This window comes from Dasypus novemcinctus, chromosome 3 (assembly GCF_030445035.2).
Source record: "Dasypus novemcinctus isolate mDasNov1 chromosome 3, mDasNov1.1.hap2, whole genome shotgun sequence".
In the NCBI taxonomy this organism is placed as follows: Eukaryota; Metazoa; Chordata; class Mammalia; order Cingulata; family Dasypodidae; genus Dasypus; species Dasypus novemcinctus.
Window position 1 is genome coordinate 167,027,019 of NC_080675.1, and position 18,316 is coordinate 167,045,334.

The 18,316-nt window shown below is 39.4% G+C and overlaps 1 protein-coding gene across 13 annotated transcripts in view; it reads left to right on the forward strand.

Annotated features, from left to right (window-relative positions):
- Nucleotides 1-18,316, forward strand: part of AKAP13 (A-kinase anchoring protein 13) — a 390,788-nt gene that overhangs the window by 354,824 nt on the left and 17,648 nt on the right. For all 13 annotated transcript variants that reach the window (XM_071214350.1, XM_071214349.1, XM_058294653.1 and 10 more), the window contains 10 exons: nucleotides 1,007-1,074; nucleotides 3,334-3,400; nucleotides 7,868-8,003; nucleotides 9,661-9,773; nucleotides 10,114-10,260; nucleotides 10,914-11,164; nucleotides 13,574-13,699; nucleotides 13,816-13,933; nucleotides 14,551-14,799; nucleotides 17,906-17,982. In XM_071214350.1, coding sequence (XP_071070451.1) covers nucleotides 1,007-1,074; nucleotides 3,334-3,400; nucleotides 7,868-8,003; nucleotides 9,661-9,773; nucleotides 10,114-10,260; nucleotides 10,914-11,164; nucleotides 13,574-13,699; nucleotides 13,816-13,933; nucleotides 14,551-14,799; nucleotides 17,906-17,982 — 1,352 coding nt within the window. The remainder of the gene's footprint in view (nucleotides 1-1,006; nucleotides 1,075-3,333; nucleotides 3,401-7,867; nucleotides 8,004-9,660; nucleotides 9,774-10,113; nucleotides 10,261-10,913; nucleotides 11,165-13,573; nucleotides 13,700-13,815; nucleotides 13,934-14,550; nucleotides 14,800-17,905; nucleotides 17,983-18,316) is intronic.

Consider the following 18,316-nt stretch of genomic DNA (forward strand, 5'->3'; position numbering starts at 1 on the left):
GGGATCTGGGATACTGGCAGCCCTCTCTCTAGTATCCTCCCCTTCCCATCACCACTTCACTGCCCCCAGATCCGTATATGTGAGCTAAAAGAACATCTAGGGTCATGATTAGTGAGTTAACATAAACAGGACCTATGATGCTTCCTGAATCAGTATGTGAAGTATTGCTTAATGAATATCTGTTGTTGATATCCTGAATGAGCTTTTCCCAGCAGGGTCTCTCTTTATCAAGTGTCCCCACAGACAAATCTTTGATTTGTTTCTACTTTGCCTCTGGTCTCCTGACAGAGTTCTGTTTTATGACTTCATAGCAGCAGTAGTAGCTGCTGATGACACTTTTGAGGCTCGGAGGGCTGAGTTTTTATATCAGTGGACCTTGTAGGCCAAAGGAGTGAGAAATGAGTTCAGATAAAATTATGTCCTTGGCAAATTGTGTTCTCTGCTTTATCTTTCAGGAAATCTCACACCTCCTCTTGAGTCAAGGTGCTTTGTGGGTATTTCTAATAGCCTTTATTCTGTGGTTCTTGAGTCAGATGGTGGGTTTCAAAAAACTCAGGGTAGTTAATGATCTGAGGTAGAAAGGCATCTACAGTTAGCTTTTCAGATTGATCCTCTACCAGTGGCACCAGCATGCAAATTTCACAATCCCTGTTAGGGGCTTTATGTGCTTATTTGTTGGTGACTTAGACAAATATTGATGGCAGATACTTTTACTTTTGGTTTTGCATAGCCTCTCAGTTTTCTCAGCTTCCTGCCTATAAAGTTCCAGATGTTTGGTTTTTGTTAATCAGAAATCGCATCTGCTCTTATTTCTCCTCCTCCAAATGACATCACAGGCCTTCTTCCCAGAAGAGGACTACAATCTGTTGTTTCAGTTAGAATCACATTCTTACATGTGAGTGACTTCACTTAGAAATCCATATGTTGCTTGTAACAGATGTGGAAAGTCAGAATCTAGGATCTGTTTGCTTAGTTGATATGACCTTGGGTTTTGTTTTCTTTTCAGATTGCGGTTCTTTTGTCCACAAAGGCTGTAGAGAAAGTCTGGCTGCCTGTGCAAAGGTCAAAATGAAGGTAAGGCACTTCTGGTTAAAAGAAGGCTTAAACGAAAAGGAATTCATACCAGTAAAACCAGTTGACGTTTGTGGTAGTCTTTATTTAATTATTTGACACCAGCTTTGAAACCAACTAAAAAATCATTTTTCTCAAAAGTAAGAGATTCTCTTCTTAAATAACACACTCAAGAATTTGCGACTTATGGAAAATAAAATGCTTTCAGAACTTCTGTATGTTAAATATAGACTTCTCTGTGATTTTAATATTTCTGCATCACTAAGAAACTTTTCTTCTTAACCATGCCTGCATCCATACTCTGCTCTGTACACACCTGGTTTCCTCATTCAGGACCATGAGGGCAGCAGGTGAAAATCAGAGGCTTTGCTCTTTCTGGTGAGCTGGGGTATGTTATGGTTAGACTGAGCCTAGCTAGTAGCAGTTTTCTCCACAGGGTTCACATACACAGCCCTGGTCATAGAATACAAGAAAAGAAGTTGTGCCAGTTGTATGGCAGTACCTGATCTGAGCACCCATGCTATGTAATAATGCACAGTGCTGGTTATCAAATGGCCCTTTTAAAAAAGAATATGGATTGGGCAATCCTTTCAGGTAGCTAGTGTGGTTTTCAGTGTTCCCATCACACTTCCATATCTTTTTGTTCCTTGTCAAAAAAGTCCTCTCCAGCTACATCTGTACAGGTGCCCAGTACTTTATGGGCTTCTCTGTTGATAACCACACACCTTTATCCAGTGCAATAGCCTCTTACTTCAGCACGCATCAGAATCTCCTGGAGGATATATGAAAGGATAACCTGCTGGGCCCCACTCCCAGAGTTTCAGAATCTGTAGGTCTCGGGTGGGGCCCAGTGAAGTGCATTTCTAACAAGTTCCCAGATGATGTTGATGGTGCTGGCCCAAGGACCACACTTTGGAAGACATTGATCTAATATAAATACAGCAAACTAGTGCACCCCAGGTCTGATTCCGCTTGTGAGCGTATATTTTGTTTAGCTTATGCAGTGTTGAGTTGTTTTTTGTTTTTTGTTTTTGAGTTAGTGCAACCATTTAAAAATCATATTTCATATTGATTTGAATTTCTAATTTCTCCTGAAAAAGTGGAAGATCTTACAACACTAGACCCACTGATATTTCCCTTACCCTGCTTTTTTTACTTTTCCCATAGTACTTATCACCTTCTAAGAGTATATACTTAACATGTATATATATTTATTAGGTTTATTATTTATGGTCTGTATCTTAACTCCACCAGAATGTAAGTTCCACACTTGCCAAACACTCTGAACACAGGAAACTCTGATCCATTCATGTGTCTTACGTACTTAGAATGGTGCCTGGCTTAGACGTCCTTAAATGTTGGAGGGATAGATGGCAAGCAGTAATCACTTGGAGCTGGGCAGCTGCTGCCTCCTTTAGACAGGATGTACATGTTCTGTGTTGCCACTTTCCCTACCCAGTGTGCTTCTTCATTTCTCTTACTTGCCTGATCTCATAGGCATTTGAGTTTGGGCTATCTAATGTGATAACTTATTGCTATTGTGAATGTATTAGGTTCTGAAGAATGATAATTATAGATATGGTTCCTCCCATATGAGAGTGTAGCGCCTCACAAGGGAAATTCCATTTTAGATTAGCAGTAATTTTAGATCATTTCACTAGTGATATATCTCAGGTTAACTGCTTCAACATGCGATTTCTTTTTTTTTTTTTTCTTTTTTCTTCTTCTTAAAGTATATTTGTTACATGCCCCAGCAAAGGAATCTTAACTAGAATTAGCATTTAAGTAAGGATTTAGCACCTTATAAATGCAAGTCCCTAGAGAACTAGAAATGAAAAAGATGTAGATGCTGCTTTTAAGGAACCAGCAGTCTTGTGAGGAAGATAGACAAGCATAGGATCACCATAAATGAGATAAAAGCTTTGTGGTGGTATACACAAGATTCTGGTGGGGTCACAGTCACTGCTTTGGGCAAGAGGAGAGGAGCTAATAGATGACTTCATCAAAGAGATACTTAAATAGTCTTAAAATAGAATATCATGCTAGTGAAGGTGAGAGAATTATTCCTGGCAGAAGAAACAATATCTACAGAATCAGAGTGTTTGTCTACTTCAGAGGATAACCAAGTGGCTGGGAAGCAAATGTTGGGACCCTGTAGCAAGGAACGGAGCAGGAAAGTAGGCTGAACTGCTAGAATAAATGCTTCCTGACAAGATAAATTGTAACTGCAGTCTTTGCATATTGTTTTTCTTTTTCTTGCAGCAGCCCAAAGGGAACCTTCAGGCACATGACACATCATCACTACCCACAGTCATTATGAGAAATAAGTGTAAGTAGCTCATCCTACCTCTCCTAATTCCCTTTTTGACTTTATGGTTCTGGACTTTAAGAATACTTATGTGACATTGATTTGCTTTTCTTAACCATGATTTAATTACCTACTTTTGGTAAGATAGAGAGTCCTGCAGATTCATTGACCAATAGCTACCATCAAACCTTCTTTGAAGGTTTCTTGAATGGTGTGTAATACCCCAAAAGTCAGCAGCACCCTTACCCCTCTGTATTTAAGCAAGCGTTCAACCCTTGTCCACCTCAGTTTCCTCTTTGGTAAATTGAAAAGTATCGTATCTCCTTTTGGTGCCTCACCATTGTGTGATCAAATGAGATCTTGCTTGTAAACTTCTTTATAAATTATGAAGTTATGTTATAGTTCACTTATTTCCATGGACCTCAAGTGACACACAGAATTGTAAATTGCACTCCTCTATTCACATCAAACTCTTTATCAGAAACCTGTACAAGGTGCCTCTTTGATTTCATTTTGCTTAATATTTTCCCTTTTCACTCTCCAATACCTATCTCATTCCTTTCCTCTTTTTAGCACCTACTATATTATATTTAATCTGTGTCCTTCTAATCTGCCATGTCTGTAGACATATGTTTATCTCTGAAAGACATCTATGATTGTTTTGTGGGGGGGTTAAATTGGGTAATGACATGACTCATGCTTATATATTCTGTTTTGGTTTTTTTCCTGCTTGTTTTTTTCAGATCTATGCTTTCTATATATAAGCCATTGTTTTAGATTTCTGAATGGTATTCCTTCATATACATATACTATCTTTTTTTTTTCCCAGGAAACACCGGGAACTGAACCCGGGACCTCCCATGTGGGAAGCAAGCGCTAAACTGCTTCAGCCACATCCATTCCCTCTAATGTGTTTTTTTGTTGTTGTTTTTCTATTTGGTTGTGTCACCGTCTTTTTGGTATGTTACTTTGCCGTGGGGGGTCCTGCGCCTCTCTGCTCTGCGCAAGTCTGGGATGCCTTTTTTCTTTTTTCTTTTTTTCACCAGGAGGTCCTGGAGATTGAACCTGGGTCCTCCATATGGTAAATGGGAGTTCAATTGCTTGAGCCACAGCCACTTCCCCCTCTGATGTGTTCTTGATCTCATCTATCATGTCTGTCTTTCCTGTGAGCTCAGTTACTTTTCTATTCTGGTTTTTAAATTCTTCTTTGTGCTCACTCATTGTCTTCTTATGTCCTTTATCTCTTTATCCATATTGTCTTTCAACTCATTAATTTGATTTTGGAAATTTATGTGAATCTCAGTTGTCTCAAATACTGTGTCTCATCTAGGTCTTTGATATATTCCTTTGCTTGGGCATGTACTATATTTTAATTATCATTTCCCACAAAGGCAGGTAATCTAAGTTGCTTCCAGCTATTACCATAAATAATGCAGTAGTGAATATCATCATAGTTGGCTCCATGGGAACCTATGTGAGAATTTCCCTAAGTCAATGAATTTCAAAATGTGGTTCCAGGACCAATTAGAAATGCAAATTCTTGGGCCCTTCTCAAACCTTCTGAACCAGAAACTCCAATACCAGGGTCTAGCACCCTATCTGTTTGAATAGAGTCTCCAGGTGATTCTTTGTTTTTTTTTCTTTAAGATTTATTTTTTATTTCTCTCCCCTTCCCCGCCCTTCCCCCCATCTGCTCTCTGTGTCCATTCGTGGTGTGTTCTTCTGTGTATGCTTATATTCTTGTCAGCAGCACCTGGAATCTGTGTCTCTTGTTGCATCATCTTCCTGCGTCAGCTCTCCATGTGTGTGGCACCATTCCTGGGCAGGCTGCACTTTTTTCGTGCTGGGCGGCTCTCCTTGCAGGGTGTACTCCTTGCACATGGGCTCCCCTGCTAGGGGACACCCCTGCATGGCAGGGCACTCCTGCGCATAGGCCAGCTCATCACATGGGTCCGGAGGCCCTGGGTTTGAACCTTGGACTTCCCATGTGGTAGGCAGACGCTCTATCTGTTGGGCCAAATCTACTTCTGTACACACTCAAATTGGAGTCCCAGTGGTCATGGGTATATTACATACTTTGTGTAAGTGCTTCCCCATAGTGCTCCAGAATGACTCTTCTGGTCTGTGCTCCCGCAGAAAGGTATGAATTCCTTTAAACATATTAAATCCTGTTGTCAAACTTTACATGAGGGGATTAGAAGATAATGTTTGCCAGACTGACACCCACTTTAATTGGTGATCCTCCAACCCATAACATCACTTTTTAAATACTTGTTATGTGCCACGTGTTTTATTTGTATTATCTCTGGCCTCTACACGTGTTGTTATTCCCATTTTAACCCACAGATACCAGATTGCAAATTGTAGATTCAAATTGTATGAGTTTGAGTCTCAGTACCACCACAACACTATGGCCTTGGCCATTTACTAACCCTCCCTGGGCCTCATTTTCTTCCTTACTAAAAAGAGGGCAGTACCAAGGCATAAATGAAACCATACCTATAAAGTACTTAGTAGTAGGCACTCCTGAAGACAAGTGTTAGCATTTGCTGCTATCATCATCATCACAAATAAGAAAAATGAAGTTCAGTGATATTAAGTAATTTGCTCCAGTGGAATACGGATTGGTTTGGCAGATACCAGTTGTCCTTTGTAACTTTTAGGACTCTACATAACATGACTTCATTCCATTTTTCCTACCCTTTCACTGATTTCTTATCTATACCCTTTTCATAATTCTTCCTCTGCTTGTTGTCTTCTTTTTACATGAATACTCCATGCTTATTTCTGCCTTCCCTCATACAGTTCTGCTCATCAGAAGGACTTCTTTCTGATCTATCCGAATCGTTAGCATTCTTCAAGAATTAGTGTTTTTTCTCAGATCTTATCTGCCCACTGACTTGCTCCAGACTCCTTTTTTGTTTTAAAGATTTATTTATTTTATTTATTTCTCTCCCCTTCCCGCCCCCTGCCACCGGCCCCCATTTGTCTACTCTCTGTGTCCATTCACTGTTTTCTTCTGTGACAGCTTCTATCCTTATAGCGGCACCGGGAATCTGTGTTTATTTTTGTTGTGTCATCTTCTGTCAGCTCTCCGTGCGTGTGGCGCCATTCTTGGGCAGGCTGCACTTTTCTTTCGCACTGGGCGGCTCTCCTCACAGGGCGCACTCCTTGCGCGTGGGGCTCCCCTACGCGGGGGACATCCCTGCAGGGCGCAGCACTCCTTCCGCGCATCAGCACTGCGCATGGGCCAGCTCCACACGGGTCATGGAGGCCCAGGGTTTGAACCATGGACCTCCCATGTGGTAGGCGGACACCCTAACCATTGGGCCAAGTCCACTTCCCGCTCCAGGCTCTTTAACACTTAGGCCTGTCTCTTTCTTCTACCAGGCACTGTTCTTTGCTAGAGCAGGGACTGCATCTCATACCCCTTGTGTGCTTCCTATAGCAAGGGACGGTATGGTTGGGTTGTTTCTGGATTTTTATTTTGTCACTTTCTTCTAAATAGGATTTAATTGGAAATTAATGATTGAAAATTAATTTTTGCTAAGTAAAAATCATCCTGACATATTGTGAACTTTAACAGCCACCCCAGTCTTATTTCCTTCAGACATTTAACTAGTTATGTGACATTAAACTAGTGTTATCTTTTCCTCATCTGTAAATTAAAGAGATTGGTCAAAATCTGTGTTCTTCCCAGTAGTGTGCAAAAGAGTCACTTGTAAAAGGTCTCACTCCCAAAGGACTGGGAGAGTAGGGAATCTACAGATCAGACAGGCGCCTTTTCTATTGGAGGGGCTCCCAGAGAACACTGGCCTCACAGATCCCTAAGGTTCCCTTTGCCCTTAAAATGCTTTGAAAATTATTTTATTTTTATTTTCAATTGTATAATACTTTCACATGATTCTTTGTCCCCGTTGCCTAGTTTCCATCTCACAGATAACCTCTTTTGTTTATGCCTCTTCCCAGACCAATTTGGATTACTAATTTTTTTTTTTTAACCAAGAGGGATCCCCAGTTATGTAGTTTCTTCTGCACCTTGATTTTTTTCCCCCTGAATATATTTGGGAGATAATTCTCTGTCAGTAAGGAGAGCATCCTTTTTAAAAAAACAGTTACATTGCATTCCGTTGTATGATGCACTGTACGTTATTAACCTGTCCCCTTTTTATATGCTTCTCTTTTCCAATATTTTGCTTTTACTGACAAAGTTGCATTGTATAACTTGACATACATCATTTTGCACATATACAAAGATATCTTATAGAATATTCATATCTTTAAAGTGGAATTGCTGAATCAGAAGGTATATATATGCATTTACACGTTAAATAGTTATTGTCAAGTTGTCGTCTATAGAGTTTTTGTGCCAATTTACCTTATAGGACAAGTCTTTTTTAAAGCATTTCCTGCATTTTGGCAGATGAGTCAGTAGTAGGTGGACATGGAGAGTTGATGCTTCAGTTAATGTCCTCTCTTCCTTTCCAGCCTCACAGCCCAAGGAGCGCCCTCGATCAGCAGTTCTCCTGGCTGATGAAACCTCTGCCGCCCCAATGTTTGCTAATAGACGGTCCCAGCACAGTGTCTCACTTTCCAAAAGTGTCTCCATACAGAACATTGCTGGGTAAGTGAGCACTTAAAGATAGCACAGTTGACAGTTAATGAGTTCATGATTGTATCATTTGACAAAAAGATGCTTCTTTTAGAAATGTGTAAAATAATGGATTGGTGCATAAGTTGTATAGTATAGATGAGAAGTATGGGGATTGCATTTTTTGATGCATTGCCATGCTGCCATTTTGCTGATGGAACTCTCCCAAACATTGTTGGGCCAAGTTGCACTAGGCTTTTACCATGTTCAGCCTCACTTTTTTAAGGTACCAGGGACTAGGGATTAAACCTAGGACCATGTGGAAGCTGGTGTTCAGCCACATCAGATTCTCTGAGTTGGTTTTAGTATTTGTTTTGCTCATTATTTTGTTCAGGCAGGAGGCACAGGGAATGGAATCTAGGACCTCCCGTGTGGGAGGCAGGTTCTCAACTGCTCAAGCCACCTCCGCTCCCAGCCCCACTTTTGAAGAACAAGAGCTCTAAAATGATTTTTTTAGATCCAAGTAAGAAAAATGATTTAATTTTGAACTTTTGGTTGCAATCACTTAAGTTTTCACATGTCACACTTTTTTTCTTTATTGTTCAGAAGACCCTGTTGTAAGTCTGTCATGGGAGAGGAGAGTGAGCCTTTACTGTTAGGTTTCCATTCATTCATTTGCCTCTGAATACCTACTGTGATCTCCTATAAAACTTGCTGTGGTGTCTACTGACTGTTCAGGCCTTGGCTGTCAGTTGGTTAGCACAGGACTGATTATGATGTTGCTAGTAACTGCTTTGGGTAAGATGCCTGACTCCCCATCAAGTAAATAAGTCATCTCAAATGCAGGCCTCAGAACATCTCTTACATCTCTCTTCACCTAGGTTGGAGGAAAATTCTTAAGGATGCAAAATCTCCTTTAGAATCTATTTTCTAAGCCCTGTGCTGGCACTAATGTTTTCTCCTTCTTAAAAAAAAAAAAAGTCAGGTATTTTTCTCTTCTTTTGTCTGTCTTTGTATTTTCATGATCTCCAAAGGCCTTCTTTTCAAAGTTATTATGTTATCAAAGGTTTTTTTTTGCGTTGTGACTTTTAAAAGTTAGTCTTTAAATAAGGCATAAAGTTTTCAATGACTTTTGCTTGCTTGCTTTGTGTTTCATACAGCAAACATTTATTTGGTGCCTGCTGTGCTAGCTGCTGAGTTGGGATTGAAAAGATCCAAAGGGTACAATTAATTATAAGTGCTTGGTCTATGGTTCTTTAAGGTATAACAAAAAAGTAGTAGTAAGGCAGTGAGTTTCAAAGATTTCTTTTGTAATATGTACATGGTGTGAAGGAAGGGAGTTCTCCTTGCTACCTACCATAAAAAAGATTGCTGAGGCTCAGAAAGTTCAAAGAGTTCAAGATTGCAATGACAGAAATGTGTCCTGTCCTTTTGCATATTGCCATGTACCTGACACAAGCAATTTTGTCTTAAGTCATGGTGTTTAGAGCCAGCTGTCATTTTAGAGTTTACTTTTCAAATACACGTTTAAGAAAGGGGGCGGTGGGGTTGAATGGGACCTCATATTTTTTGAATGTAATATATATATTTTTTTAATGAATTAAAAAAAATTAAAAAAAGAAAAGAAAAGAAAGCAAGCCATAGCTCACCAGAATGTATTTGACAGCCATGCTTCTTTTTTTGTCCCCAGGGTTGGCAATGATGAGCACATGTCAAACACCTGGAAATTCCTATCTCATTCAACAGATTCGCTGAATAAAATCAGCAAGGTCAATGAGTCAACAGAATCACTTACTGATGAGGGTAAGAGGAGATTCTGGCCTCTATTTTGTGCATCTATAGGATTATGGTGTGCCATTACCTAGAATAAAAAGGCTTGTGGAATAACTCTTCCTTACTTCTAATTCCAGAGTATCTCTAAATTGTAAAGCATCAAATGGTTTATAGTGAACTGCTAATCAGACTTATTCATTTGTTAGGTAGCAGTCCCTTTAAGAATGTCATTGATTTTAATGTGGACATACTCTTTGTACAAATGTTTTCCCTAGAAAGCATTCTTCCCCTAGATTTCTGTACACATTCAGATCTAGCTCTGGAGGCACAATGATAAGATTCTGATACTGATTTCTGATATTTTGAGTAGGTACAGACATGAATGAAGGACAACTAATGGGAGACTTTGAGATTGATTCCAAACAGCTAGAAGCAGAGTCCTGGAGCCGGATAGTAGATAGCAAGTTTCTGAAACAGCAAAAAAAAGATGCGGTCAAACGGCAAGAAGTGATTTATGGTGAGGGTATTCATTTTACTTTGCTAATTATTTTGATTTCCATTGTCCGTTTTTTATCTGGTTATTTATTAGGCTGTGAAGATTCCATTTTTTAATATACAGCATCTTAAAAGTTTTCTTTAAAAATTTTGAAATACAGAGACATGGTCTTTCCTGTATCCTTTTTATCCCATGCTCTTTCCTTTAATTTTATTTATATCTAAGTGCTTATTTATGCAACAGTCCTAGAAAGAGATCTCTTATGAAAATACCATTTAGTTCCTCAGCTGTACTAGCAACTAGACTAAACACAAGTCATTTCTAGGAATACAGTAAAATATGAGAGGTGCTAAATCCAGTGAAAGCTTTTTTGGAAACCCCTACTTAAGGCTAGTGAAATCCAACCCACCTATCATCAGAAAATAGTGTTAGGTCAAGTGAAAACTGAGGAATAAGATAAGAACACTTTTAGATAAAAGGCAGCTATTAACCCAGTTTTAAAGTTGAAATTGGGCTTTAAATAGTCATAAGCCTACAACTTTAAAATTGGGTCAGTAGCTGTCTTTTATCTAAAAGTGTTCTCATCTTATTCCACTAGTCTTAAAAGATGATCCTTTGAAAGAGAATCCTTTGAAAAGAGTACTGCTGACCCTTGAGCCTTGCCCCCCATCTAGAGTTGATGCAGACAGAGTTCCATCACATCCGCACGCTCAAGATCATGAGTGACGTATACAGCCGGGGCATGATGACAGACCTGCTCTTTGAGCAGCAGATGGTGGAAAAGCTGTTCCCCTGTTTGGATGAGCTCATCAGCATCCATAGCCAGTTCTTTCAGAAGATCCTGGAAAGGAAGAAAGAGTCTCTGGTGGACAAAAGCGAAAAGAACTTTCTGATCAAGAGGATGGGGGACGTGCTTTTGAGTCAGGTGAGCAGCAGAAAGTCTCAGGTTCTTCTCAGTGGGCAAAAGAGTGAAGCTTTGGGGTTCTGTAGCCACACATTCACATCTTGTCTCTACCATTTATTATCTCTGTAAGCTTGGGTAAGTTATTTATTTAATCTCCCCAAGCCTTGATTTCCTTTTCTGTAAAGTGGGGGCAGTAGGTTTTCTCTCCTATGTTATGTTAGGAAGTTAAAGGCAGTGTATACATAAAGTACCTAGACTAAATGGATTCAGTAAAAATTTTATTTCCTCAGAGTGTACACCATCATTAGAAGCCATATAGTCTAATAAATGAGAATGTGAGAAATCAGAAAATATTTGTCAGAAGTCACAACTTCTCCCTCTTCCTTAGTCAAAAGTATCTCATCTAAAAACTACCTGGAATGCAGAAAGATGAATAAGGGAATATCTGTAAAAACTTTTGTAAAATATGTATTGTTGCTGATAGTTTCATCAAGACATAGTACGGTTCCAGTCCTACCCAAAAATTTTTGTTCTACTAAAAAATATTTTTGATGATGTCTGCTATGTTCTCATAGACACTTTGTAGCATTTCTTTTCAAAACCTTGGAAAAAACCTTTGCTAGTGTAGATTCTTAATGGGCAAAGCATAATATACACATCTGATAAGAGCTTTTCCCCAGCAAAAGCTCTGTGTAGAAGCAGAGGCTTTTAATTACTGGAATATCTGTCTGAGAATTAGAAATTTTGTCCCTGTACTCTTGAGCCCATATTCCTCATGTTTCTTTCTTCAAGTATTCACTGAGCACCTGTTCAGTGCCAAGTGGAGCTACAGAGATGAATAAGGCCTCATGGAGCTCGGCTTCTAGAATTAAAAATGTAGTAAGTATGATAAAGGCTTTAACTCCAGTATCTGCCACAGATGGTCATGGCCCAAGAGTGGCCAGCTCTGTGAACAGGAACCTTTTCTTCCCAAATATCCCTTCTCCCAAACATTTTCCAGAGAGCTCTTTTCCTCTCCTCTTTGCCTTCAGATATGCCAAGGTACCTCATCTAAGCCCAACTTCTATTATCCTTGGTAGCATCTTGTATTTGTCACATCTTCTTGTAAGATCTTTAATGACAAGGTTCAGATCTTAGCCCCATGGTATCCATTTGTTGTTTTCTGTATGCCTTTAGGGTACTTGCTTTATGGTGTGAACAGATATTACTTAAAATCTCTCTAACTCAGCTTCTTCATTGGTAAATGGGGGCAAATACTTTGAACCTTTCTTGAGAATTTCTTTGGTAAGGATCAATTTGAGTTACCTCTAGAGATTTTTAGTTTAGTGGAAATCATCATCATTGATTTACTCCAACATATGAACCATTGACATTGCACATGTTTTGGAATGATTGAAAGACTGTGCAGAATTATTAAAACTGCTGGCCTGAGATAAGTAGTAGGAACAGATCCTTAGATATTGAGGGCTATTTCTGATGTCATTCCATTTTATCAAGGTCAAATTTTTTAAGACTGAAGGTCTTATGGAAAACTTGTAGTGAATCTCCTTGTTTTATTACCACAAATGAAAGTTAGAATACACTTTGTGTTTTTTATGTGCACGGTATGTAGATATTTCTATAAGGTTTTACTAGTTTCTACTGCTTTATTGAAATGTAATTCAAGTCACATAATTTACCCATTTAATGGGTACAATTCAGTGGGTTTTTAGTATGTTCAGAGTAGTGCAACCATCACCACAGTCAATTTCAGAGTATTCTCATCACCCCAGAAAGAAACCCCTTTCCCATTAGCAGACACTCCCAATCTCCCCACCCCCAGCCATAGACAACTACTAATCTACTTTCTGTCTATCTAGAGTTCCCTTTTGTACACATTTCATATAAACAGAATCATATAATATGTGGTCTTCTGTGACCAGCTTCTTTCATGTACCATAACATCTTCAGGGTTCATCCATGTTGTAGCATGTATCAGAACTTCACTTTTTTATAGCTGAATAATAACCCTTTATATGGATGTGTACCATGTTTCATTTATTCATTCATCAGGTGATGGATATTTGGGTTGTTTCCACCTTTTGGCTATTATGAATAATGCTGCTATAAGCACGGTTGTACAGGTTTTTGTGTGGACATATGTTTCCATTTTCCTTAGTTCGATACGGAGGAGTGGAATTGATGGGTCATATGCTAATTCTATGTCTAACCTTTTGTGGAACTGCCAGACTGTTTTCCGAAGTGGCTTCATCATTTTACATTCGCACCCACAGTGTAGGAATGTAAAATGTAACTTTGTACTCTTTTGGAGGGATCTATGATGAAGCACTCTTGGCTTTTAAAAATAGACTGAAAACTTTTTACAAAATGGTAATAAGACACTATAACACCCTGACTTTTGGCTTGAGTTCTCTTCTCTTTCCTCTGCAGTTTTCTGGTGAGAATGCAGAACGCTTGAAGAAGACATATGGCAAATTTTGTGGGCAGCACAACCAGTCTGTAAACTACTTCAAAGATCTTTATACCAAGGATAAGCGTTTTCAGGCCTTTGTAAAGGTATTAATGTGAAAAATAAACATCCCCATAAGGTGTAAAGGGGAATATGTCACTTTTGATTTTTGCTCAAACTTTCTTCCTCACTTAGTCCCTATTATTTTTTTTGCTTCTTGCAGAAGAAGATGAGCAGTTCAGTCGTAAGGCGTCTTGGGATCCCAGAGTGCATACTGCTTGTAACCCAGCGAATCACCAAGTATCCAGTTTTATTCCAAAGAATATTGCAATGTACCAAAGGTGAATTTCCTTTTTTATAGCCTTATGTGCCATTGACTGTGTTTCCTGTATGTCTGATAGCACTAAAGACCTCTAAAAGGACAGTTTCAAGCTCTAGTATTAAAATCAGCTTTCTTAAGTGAAAACTTGGTTTGTTATGTCACAAGAAGGAAAGGGACCACTTGTTGATTCCATCCAGAATTCAGTGACCTGAACAACTTATTTCTCTCTTATCTACTTAACTGGCAGATAATTCCCACCAATTCTACCAGTAAGCATTAGACTTATCTGGTTTCTCTCTCTTGGCCAATCTGCTTCTGGCATCAAGGTATTTGCATTAAAGATTAGGTTAAGAAAAGCGTAAGTTAAAATACTTACTGCTTCTCTCTCTACTACCCTCCTTCCCTAAAGATGTTGGACTTGTTCTATACTAGAACAAGGCATTTAATTGCATATTATCTATATCAGTGAAAACTTCTTTCTTTAGAATTAAACTTATGACAAAGAGATACACATGACTTTGGTGGGTTGGCTTCACTGTGGTAGCATAACCACAAAGGGAAAATAATCCAGGTGTGGCACCTCCTACCCTTATCTGAAAGAAGCCATTCAAAACAGAATTCTTCTTTCTTTCTAAGACAATGAAATGGAACAGAAAGATCTGTCTCAGTGCTTGAGCCTGGTGAAGGATGTGATTGGAGCTGTAGACAGCCAAGTGGCAAGTTATGAAAAGAAAGTGCGTCTCAATGAGATATATACAAAGACAGATAGCAAGTCGATCATGAGGATGAAGAGTGGTCAGATGTTTGCCAAGGAGGACTTGAAACGAAAGAAGCTTGTACGGGATGGGAGTGTATTTCTGAAGACTGCAGCAGGACGATTGAAGGGTAAGGCTCTGAGTGTGTCCCTGAGGAGAGCAGGCAGAACCCACATGTTTTGGTTAGAAATTCACCACCACATTTTTTTCTAGAGAGTCCATATCCAGAAATGACAAAAGATCCACAATCAATCAATCTTATATCAAAAAAGGATTGGTTTAAGATAGCTTACAAAATCATATAGGATAATCAGAAAAAGAGGGGGAATAAGAATTTTTTAAAAGAGGAAAAGAAATACAAAATGCAAACTGTTAAGGGCCTTTTTGAGATTGGGGTATCTGGCAAAACAACTACTTAGAGGATGATACAATCACTTACATAATTTACAGAGTCTGTGAGGTTAAAAATAAATCATCAGAAGAGACCTTAGGGGAATTTGTAGCCCCTTAGACCTTAGAGAAATGTCTCCCCTAGGTCCTCATGAAAACGACACTGTGCAATGTAACGAGCTGCATCCTCAGCCATGTTCCAACAGTGTTAGACATGAGAGCTCAGTTCACATTGTTTAGATTTATTATTAAAATTTATGGTATTAATATTTTTTATCTTTCTCTAAAGCCAAATTGATGCAGAAGACATTGATTTTCCATTTGGTTTTAATTTTTACTTTTCAAATGGTCAGCTATGTCAAGGAACCTCTGAGGTTTGTTTTTTAATTCATCTGGATATTTTTTCAGAAGTAATTATTTTCATGAAGCCTGTACTTGTGAGCCTGTGGCGAGGCTTTAACTTTGCAGGGAGCCTTCTTGGCTTCAGTGGGTAAACACATTTAGCATTCTAGGCCAGTGCTGTCAGCTCCATAGATGTAAAACTAAGTTGGATGAAATTTGTTCTTCTCTCATCTCTGAGGCGGTATAAGTAATGCTGTAGGTAACAGCTACTGGGGAGTCTCATTGTGCTTAAGTCAAATAGTAGAGAGGTCCCAGGCAAGCAATCCCTGGGCTCTTCCAAAGTTGAATGAAGCTGGACACTCTGCTTAGAAGAAGTTGGCATCAGAATAGAGAGACAAGTAAAGTATGATGAGTGCTAGAATAGGGGCGTGACGTCAGTATCTGGAGATGGGGTTGGGAGAACTGCCTGGGATTTTTCTGAAGACTAAAACGTGGTGGCATGAGAGTTAAGTCTTAGAGTCTGAAGAGGAGAGTGCCAAGCAGAAAAGTAGGGAGGTAGGGAATAGCAAGTTTGGACGCACCAAGGTGAAGGGGTCTGGCACCTGCAGAGAACGGTAGACAGTAGAGCTCAGACAGCATTGTGAGGATAGATGGGCACAATGGGAAATACACCTGAAGAAATGGGGGTGGGCGACATTATAATGGTTTGCCGATTTCAGACTAAGAGGTGTATTAACTAATAATGTTGATAGAGGTGGGGAAGAAATGGTTTCAAGTGGAGGCTTTTATGCAGGAAAGAGATCAATTAAATTGATTTTTTAGTGCAATGAGTGGGGGCAGTTTAGAATGCAGAGAGGAGTGAGGAAATAACTGATGACAGAGAAGCAAGAATGTTGTAATGATTCAGGAAGAATTGATCTGAGCATGGAAAGAAACATTTAATTTGAGAGAAAAATCCTTTCCCACCACCAACTGTGGTGTGCCTTACTGCCCATGACAAACCTGGACTCATTGATACCTGAAGCTACTTCCTCCCAGCCCTAATATTCTCTGATGTTCTGAGAACCTTAGCTCAGGACTCATTCCGTGTTGCCACTTGGAGTCTGAAGTACCTACCTTCTCTTGTAAGGACCTCAATTTCCTAGAGCTGCTACTGCCTGGAGCCAGCACTTTAGCAGTTTATTTATTCAATTCCCAAAATAAAAACTAATAGATTCCAGCTGTTGGAATAAAGTTGTGGTCAGGCCAATGGCAGAACGATAGATTTTCTGGCTTGAAATGCCTCCAGTAGAGACATGAGTTGGTGCTTAGTCATTTTCACCCTTAAGTGAACTCAGGCCAAGAACAGCCAGTACTGGGTTGGGCACCCTTTGAAAGGGGTGGGATTGTTTTTGTCTGATCCACTGACAGTGATCATATAAATTTCAGGATCCAATTGAGTTGAAACTTGAGTCGTAGAACTTTTTTTTTGGAATGGGGGGCAGGCACCCGAATTATTTAAAAGTAAATGTTTGAAAAAACAATAATTTGTCAGAACCAATGGTTGTGCATGGAAAATTACTGTGGTGTAGGCTGAAAACTTAGACCTCCCCAGGGATCAGCCATCCTTCTGTTTTCTTCACAGAAAGTGGACTCCAGTTATGGCAGAGGTTGTTAAAAGAGGGATGATGGGAAGGTACAGAAGAGTCCACCTCAAGGGGCTATAAAAGTCATTTGCACTCTTGCTCTACCTTGCTTGCTGATGATGACCCAAAGGCACTAGCCTATTAGATCTCAGTAGATGGCTGCACTTCAGAGATGTCAAACTGTGTCCTTAAGGGGATAATGGGACATGTCATTTCATACTCCTAGAGAATTAGAGAATGAGTCTGTGGGATTCTTTTAGTTCCTGGATCCACTGAAGGTATTAGTTTGGTTTGATTTGGTTTTAAGAAAAAGGGAAGACTGTTTTCCTGCCACAGGGGGGTTGTGGTTGGGGTTGATTATTGTGTGTTGGAGCTGGGGGAGGAGCTATTTATTCACGTGGACCTGTGAAGTCAGAGCCATTTTTCTTATTAGACTTAGATATTTTTATACATTACCTTTTGGCAGTTTTCCTTTCTGCTGTTCTATGCCGTTCCCATTTCTCTGGTCAGGAGTGAGAACTATTATGACCTGAGTGTTTTGTGAAGTAAATTGCTATTTAACATCTGTTGAAGTCCAGCTTTCAAACTTTATTCTTAAAGTATTGCCTCATATGGGTTATATCTTTCCAGACATGAGTACTTAAACTTTTCCCAGATAAGGCATTAGGCATAAATCCCACTTAAAATGCCTCTAAAAACCTAGTGACCAAGTTTGGATCCTGCAGAACTTTTAAACAGTTGCCTTGGCAAAATGTGATCTCAGGTCATGGTTTGCCTGATGGGGTATTTTGCTGAATAATCCTTTAATACACACCCTTCTGACTATGGGTAATATTAAAGTAATTATTCTCTCCTCCTTCCCTCATTTCCACTTTCCAGAGGTTCAAGCAGTTCTGCTCACTGATATTTTAGTTTTTCTTCAAGAAAAAGACCAGAAATACATCTTTGCCTCATTGGTAAGTTGAATTATTCCCTTTATGTGTAATTAACCTTATTTAAAACAGGTATTGAGTGTAAACACTCTATTACCTTTCTCCCATTCTCTCAAAATTAATTGGCTCAGGAGAAACTCCTCTGAGTAGTTTCTTATACAACCTCAATGTTTCCTGCCCATCACCTTCCCCCAAACCCCCAGAATTATTTTTCTGTTCCTTCAGAATCCTTTGAGTACCTGGGACATTTGACAATTTGATCTAAAAGTCATCTGTCACTGGAGTGTCTCTCATACATATAAGGCCCCATATACCTGCTCATTTCCGATATTGCTGAGAGGATTCTCTGGGAATCTTG